General features: G+C 43.7%; 1 protein-coding gene across 1 annotated transcript in view; it reads right to left on the reverse strand.

Moving 5' to 3' along the window:
- Positions 1–7,500, reverse strand: part of agbl1 (AGBL carboxypeptidase 1) — a 150,655-nt gene that overhangs the window by 74,867 nt on the left and 68,288 nt on the right. The window contains exons 12-15 of the mRNA XM_076269917.1: positions 4,842–5,095; positions 4,144–4,356; positions 1,116–1,199; positions 342–431 (exon numbers count right to left, since the gene is read on the reverse strand). Of these exons, the coding sequence (XP_076126032.1) occupies positions 342–431; positions 1,116–1,199; positions 4,144–4,356; positions 4,842–5,095 (641 nt within the window). The remainder of the gene's footprint in view (positions 1–341; positions 432–1,115; positions 1,200–4,143; positions 4,357–4,841; positions 5,096–7,500) is intronic.

Consider the following 7,500-nt stretch of genomic DNA (forward strand, 5'->3'; position numbering starts at 1 on the left):
AACCCTAACCCTTAATGAAAAATTAAATTAAAGTTTTAAACCACTCTGTGTCTTTTTTACAGCTCCTCTCTTTTATCTTCTTTTTAACTTTTATTTTATTCTGTTTTATCTTATTTTATTTCATTTTATTTTATTTTATTTAGATGGGATTAGTGGGGCGGGGACAACTGGCCAGTGCATAATGGTCCAAACAACCACTCACCAAAGAAAATTTTAATTCTAATTTCCTAACCCTAAGCATAACCCTTGACTAACCCTAGCGCCTTCCAGGCAGCGCTGCTTTGAAGTCGACGGTGGGGGCCCAAAACACCATCTCAGTGGGCAGGAGAGTGAGGTCATACCTGCGCACGTGCACAGCCTTCCGCAGGTTGCCGCACTCAAACTGAGAGAAGAAACGCAGGGAGTCCTTGTGGTCAGAGGAACACTGAGCACTAGAGGACATGGACATGGACAACCAGGAGAGAGAGAGGGGGGAGAAGAGACATTGACAACAAGGAGAGAAAGAGAGAGGGAGAAAGAGACATTGGCAACAAGGAGAAAGAGAGGAAGAGAGAGACATGGACAACAAGGAGAGAGAGAGAGAGAGGAGAGAGAAAGAGACATTGACAACCAGGAGAGAGAGAGAGGGAGAGAGAGACATTGACAACCAGGAGAGAGAGAGAGGAGAGAGAGACATTGACAAGGAGAGAGAGAGAGAGAGAGAAAGAGACATTGACAACAAGGAGAGAGAGAGTGAGACAGAGACATGGACAACCAGGAGAGAGAGAGAGGGAGAAACGAAGATAGTGAGAGCGGCATGAAAGAAGTTAAAAAATTCCCAAAACCACAGACTGAGAATGTATTACTCTTCCTTTGTAAGCCTTTGCACTTGCGATCTTCACACACACACACACACACACACACACACACACACACACACACACACACACACACACACACACACACACACACACTGTCTGTTCAACCATTTCTTCAAATGCTTTCTGCCTGCCTGAGATTTCCTTGATCCTAAAATGGGTTAGAGAATGCAGTTTGATCACTCTGTGGCTGCACATGTCGATGTGACAGCGTGACATTAGACAGACAGACAGGCTGACTTTAAAGGAACAGTTTACCTAGGATCCTCCAAGTCAAAGACAACTTTATTAATGATGTCTTCAGGGCATAGAAACCGTTGGATATCTTCCAGCACTTTCTTTCTGAAAAAGAGAAATATTAAATTAAAAGGTGATTTGTTATCTGTGGAGTATGTGGTGTGTGTGTGTGTGTGTGTGTGTGTGTGTGTACACTTGTGTGTGTGTGCGCGCCACTGGCCTATTAGTCACACACACACACACACACACACACACACACACACACACACACACACACACACACACACACTTTCCTTCCCTCATATGCCTCATAGCCTTGTCATCTTCTAGAGATCTGGAACATATTCTAACTTCTGGGCTTAATGATGAGTTGAATGCTAGAGTGCTAGAGAATGCTAAGAAAGGTTAAATGCATTTATATCATGTGTTACTATTTAATAAATGTGTATTTATTGTTTAATTATGTATGTTGCATATGTTTGACCAGAATTGGAAAAATAAAAACACCATTGCACCAGTCTAAAGATGAGTTTCTGCCTTTTCAACAGATTTCCATACTAGTTATCCATTTGTATTCTACAACATTTCAACAGTATTTTTTTGATATCCAAACTGCACTGACACTGTCAATTGAAGACATTTTTGTGGTGGAGATAAGCCAGCTTGTTTCCTCCGTCATTTATTTGCACACAAATAACAATAGCTTGTGCAGGCTCCTTATTGCACTGTGCCTGACTAAAATATACACACATGACTCATTGTTCAGTGGATTGCCTAACTAAAAGCTAAAAGTGTAAAAGCTGACTAAATACCACTGCTAAACAGTGTATCAGCAACATTCTAAAGCTAAACAATTAGAAAATACGCTATAAACCACCATGTCAGGAGGACATTTGATGGGGACAGGTCAGAAATAGTGGTATCCTACAGAGAGTAAAAGTCAATATATTCATTTCTTTAAGTTTGGAATTGAACTTTCCATTTGTATAACGTGATTGTCAGGTTATGAGAAAGACAGCTATGTCAATACCACAGTCATAGGACAGGGTAGCTAATGCTGTATGAATTAATTTGCCCCTCTCAAACAGGTTCATGTTTGAACTGGACTGAAGCTAGAGTGGAGTGTTTTTTTTCCTCTTTTGTGTGTGTGTGTGTGTGTGTGTGTGTGTGTGTGTGTGTGTGTGTGGGGGGTGGGGGGGGGGGTCTAAGATTTGACACCATCAGCCCAAGGCTTTGAGAATTCCCTTCCCACAGTGCTTTTCTCAGCATGCCATAGATGCTAATGACATATTAATGACATATCTTTCATTTCTACAGGTGATGTGTGGAAGATATATCAGCCATTTTCTAATCTAGCCTTCATCATCCATAAAATCATACAATTACATACATTGTGATTTCAGATTGACTCTACAGGGAGCAGGATCCCAAGGGTGATTACATTTTCAATAGTTTCTAAAATATGAAAATGATGACAACAACTTATACTCACTGAAGAAAGTCATATTTTTGTTTTATACTGTGCACAATGATTGAGACAGAAGAAAATTGCCCGAGCCACCACAATGCTGCCGGCTGTCGCGCATGTTATTTCTGAGTCAGAGAAACCTCTCTGCGGCTGGAATGACACTAAATAGACCCATCACTGACTTATCTTAGCTCTGAGCGAGCACACTGAACTGTGAAATAAAATAAATGAGTGAAATAACTGTCTGCTACATCCCAATCTCTCTCCTGCACATGGGAGAGTTCTTCGAGGGGGGAAGAGAGAGAGGGAGGGAGGAAGGGGAGAGAGAGAATGACAGAGAGAGAGAGAGAGAGAGAAAAGTTTCTCAAGCAAAGAGAGTGGGCTGCATAATTAGAGACGTCGTTTGAAAGTGTGTTTAATAAGCGAGGAGCTCTCCGAGCGCCTCTGGTTGCTCCACACAAACCCAGAGAGAAGAGGAATGATGAGAGGCCGGCTGAAGATCATAGGCTGACTGCAGCAGCCTCGTGGTACCCGGGAGAGCCCAGGGTCTGTGGTTTTAAGAGAACAACACAGCCCCTCGGAGATCCAACTTTGCTCAAACCCCCACAACAAAGCTCTCGCTCTCACAGGCCGCGCTTCGTTTGGGATGTTTGAATTAAGTCCACATGGCTTGCTCTGCCATTTTATGTTATAAGCTCACATGCAAACACATGCAAATACAGTCAGTCTCAACACTCGCTGATTGAATGCTCTCCGACATTCCTCCCAGTAATGGTTGTCTCTCCCTGTTCCCCCCAGGTCTGTATTTGCAGTCTAATGTGGGGAAATCGCATGGCAGATTTCCCTCATAGCGCTATAATCTTGCCCTAAACTCCAATCCCTGGGAAGAATAAATTAGGCTTACATCTCTCTAACAATGGGCATTAGGCAAAAAACAAGACGACTACAGGAAGACTTGATCTAGCAGCGTGTAACATGTGCCAGCTGCATTTTGGTGAAACACTCATTAAATCGCATAAAGAGGACAGCAAGGGAACTCAAAACACCTTCATCTCATTATCTATGCATCACAGAAGTGTGTTGCAAGCACAGTAATGCCTAGCAATATTCTCATGTGTGATGGATCTCACCGTATGATAGATCTCATGGCAGTGAGTATGCCGGTGAATCTTTTGTGTGTGTGTGTGTGTGTGTGTATGTGACTCAATGTATAGGGACGAAACTTTGGACTATTCTTTTATAAATTTTTATCACGTTGCCTCAATCTGATTTCTCCTATACTATACTGTAGGCTCCCTTATAGCAGTCTGTACATCAATATCAATATATATTGTCCTGTGCTGGGTGCATAGGCTAATGGCTAATTACTGTACTTCTTTGTGTAAGATGGTATTGCGCAGTCATGGAGGAGTTCAACATCAAACTCAAAGTCACAAATCCTGCATGTGTGAGTGTACATTAGTGGGATGAGCTATCCTATTTAGCAAATCATGGAAATAAGGCAAATAGCAAAATAAAACGCTGACCCCATAAACAAACAAATAAACAAACAGAATAAACAAGGCCGCAGCCCTGTTGTACCTCTGCACATTGGGTCTTCGGACGGCCATGGGCTCTGGCCCCGGTGGGGGGAGATGGCCCCAGAAGTCTGGGAAGGCCAGGATGGAGTAGCCAGCGATGGAGCTGGTGTTGGCGGCGGCAGCAGCGTACAGCCGGGGGTCGTGGTGTGGGATGCAGGAGCCGAACTTCTCCAGGAGCCGATCCACCATACTGCGATGACCCTCCTCATGGGAGCTACGGGACAGTGTACAATTACACACACACACACACACACACACACACACACACACACACACACACACACACACACACACACACACACACACACACACGCGCACACACACACAGTCCATCACACACAAACACAGTGACACAGATTCACACAGAAATCACACAGGCAATTGAAAACACAACCAACCAAACAAAGTCCAAGTACATGACCAATGATTACATACGACTTGACTGCATCTGGTCTGTGATGTCTTTACATGCCTGGTCATAGACAGACCAATTGAAAATCTGCCTGAAATGACAGCAACTGTACTTTTGTGAAGCGGTTTAGCAAACTGGGAATAGCCTTTGCCTATAAGCATTATAAGTGACACTATAAGTGACACATGTGTTTACTGTGACACATTTGGGCATAACACTTATATTCCAAATTGCTTGATGTTCTTGCATGCTTGCTTGATATGAGAGTGTGACCAGCAGCAGCCTACCTCAGGCACTGCCTGTGGAGGTCTTTGACCTTCATTCTGTGTTTGTCCTCCTCAGGCGTGCCGTGACCCTCGCCCCTCAAGATGGACGAGGTGTGGCCATTTCGAGGAGTACAGGACAACGGGGTCTGAATGGAGACTCCGGGTTCCCGCCGCGGGGAGCCGCGTCCTGTCTTCAGCCACCGGTCACCGATGTCCCCGTTTACGAGACTGTCCTCGTCAGAACTCTCCTCTGACTCCGAGCCTGAGTCCAGCTCCTGGAAGACATTGTTCCGGCTTTAGTCCTTTAGTGTGAATCCTTGGACATACTTTCTTGCACTCACTTACTTGAGTCTAACCTCTAAAGTGCATTCCTTTTTCTCCACTTCATAATCCACAACAAAATGGGCTTGGGTTTCTGTTTGCTATGCATCTTGCATGCCTTAGATGTAGCTGTGTCTGATTCAGTGACTAATTCCCTCTGTAATCTTGTCTTTCAGAGTATACAAATTGTGCCAGAAATCAAAGTCTTTATTATGCCTTTGCCTTTGCCTCTCTCCCTTCACTCAACATGCACATGATCATTTCATATGGTTATGTGATTTGGCAGGCACTTTTGTCCAAAGCGACTTACAAATAAAAGCAATACAATAGTTAAAATTAACAGTGAACAGTTGGTAAGACTGCACTGAGGAGAATAGCAATAATAAACAATGTCAATGCAATCAATAGCTCAATGAAAATAAACAAATACTATAATATACAAACCATATCTCATAAGAAACGCTTCATTAACTAAGTGCATGCTGAGCAGGTATGCCTTTAGATCATATGTTTGTATATTGATGGGTCTTGATTCCTGACTAGGATGCAGCCGTATCTATTTCAGTGTGGTTGCACACCACTACTTCCTCTGTACTGATCACGCATACAGTTTTGTCATACTGTGCACATCTGAACTGAATCATCAGTTTAAACTGAATCATCTGTTAAACTTTGAATGAAATCTCTGAGTCATCTGTTCAAACTTTACATTGAATCATCTGTTTAAACTGCATCTGCTTAAACCCAACTGAATAATCTCTTTAATTCAGAAACACTTAAATCTTCTAGAATGTTCCTCATAAAACATCTCTGCAGCTCTCTGTGTTCTCGGGATGGGGCAGGGACAGATCTCTGGATCTCTCCGATGTTTTGTTTTATCAGAGCATGTGAGCAGTAAACTGTGTGTGTGTGTGTCTGTATATGTGTGTGTGTGTGTGTGTGTGTGTGTGTGTGTGTGTGTGTGTGTGTGTGTGTGTGTGTGTGTGTGTGTGTGTGTGTGTGTGTGTGTGTGTGTGTTGGTGTGTGTGTGTGTGTGTGTGTGTGTGTGTGTGTGTGTGTGTGTGTGTGTGTGTGTGTGTGTGTGTGTGTGTGTTGGGTGGGGAAACCAGAGCCGCCACTAAACATCAAACACATCCAATTTCTCTTCCCCAAACATTCACTTCTCCTTCACTCTTCCTCACTCCTTCACTACTATCAGAAGTAGAGAAACAGAAGCATAAAATAAACGATGAAAAAGAGACATATAAAAAAATAAAAATAAACTAACCATTTTTTTCTCTCCCTCTCCTTTTCTTCCAAGATCCAGCCAGAAATAAGTGGCCAGTTTTGCCCACATTCGAGTAACATCAAACAGGTGATGGTGCCTTTGATATTGAAAGCAGATTATGTCCTCCAATTACCACTGTCAGACAGACGGAACGCGCGGGGACATCAGAGGCCCAGTGGAGCCTGCTGCCTCGGCAGCCTTACAACATCAATTTAGCTGCATGCCCCGGAGAAGCTGCTGGAGCTGAAGGTCACCGCAGACAGACAGTGACGACGCGGCCCTCTGAAGCGGGCAGAGAGATAACGCAACCATCTGAAGCAGGCTGTGGCACTGGAGCTTGACATGAGGAGTGGGCTTCAACCCAGCCCAGCTCCAGAGAAGACACAGGGGGGAATGGGTCGTAGGGGAAATGGACCGTGGGTGGGGGAAACCACCACCTCTATTTCTCTCAGTAATGTATGAGGTAATCGTTTACAATGGCTGTGCTCACACTGCACGTTCTAACTGCTCACACTGCATGTTCTATTTTGCTCAGACTGCACGTTATATCTACTCATACTGCACGTTCTAACTGCTCACACTGCACGTTCTAACTGCTCACACTGCATGTTCTATCTGCTCAGACTGCATGTTCTATCTACTCATACTGCATGTTCTAACTGCTCAGATTGCACGTTCCAACTGTTCACACTGCACGTTCTAACTGCTCACACTGCATGTTCTATCGGCTCAGTCTGCACGTTCTAACTGCTCACACTGCATGTTCTAACTGTGCACACTGCATGTTTTATCTGCTCAGAGTGCACATTCTAACTGCTCACACTAGCACGACATGCCAGAAATCCTGCATGATCAATTGGGAACTGGAATGTTGATTATTAGCCTACATCTTCTATGCTATGTGAGCTCGATCAAACTGTATGACAAACGTGCAGGAGAACTCCAAGTGTGGTTTAGTGACATGGATAACTGAACTCAGTGAAACACAAGACTAAAGTGGTCTACGTTTTATGTTAAACTTAAATTGGCGTATTAAACTCTAATCGTTTCTGAAGCCCAGCAAACACGTATTTCTTGTAAACAATTATTTTA

The sequence above is a fragment of the Alosa pseudoharengus genome, unplaced genomic scaffold, assembly GCF_046254945.1.
Source record: "Alosa pseudoharengus isolate Yale_2024_CS ecotype anadromous, Long Island Sound unplaced genomic scaffold, YU_APseudo_1.1 YU_APseudo_1.1_scf_10, whole genome shotgun sequence".
Classification (NCBI taxonomy): domain Eukaryota; kingdom Metazoa; phylum Chordata; class Actinopteri; order Clupeiformes; family Clupeidae; genus Alosa; species Alosa pseudoharengus.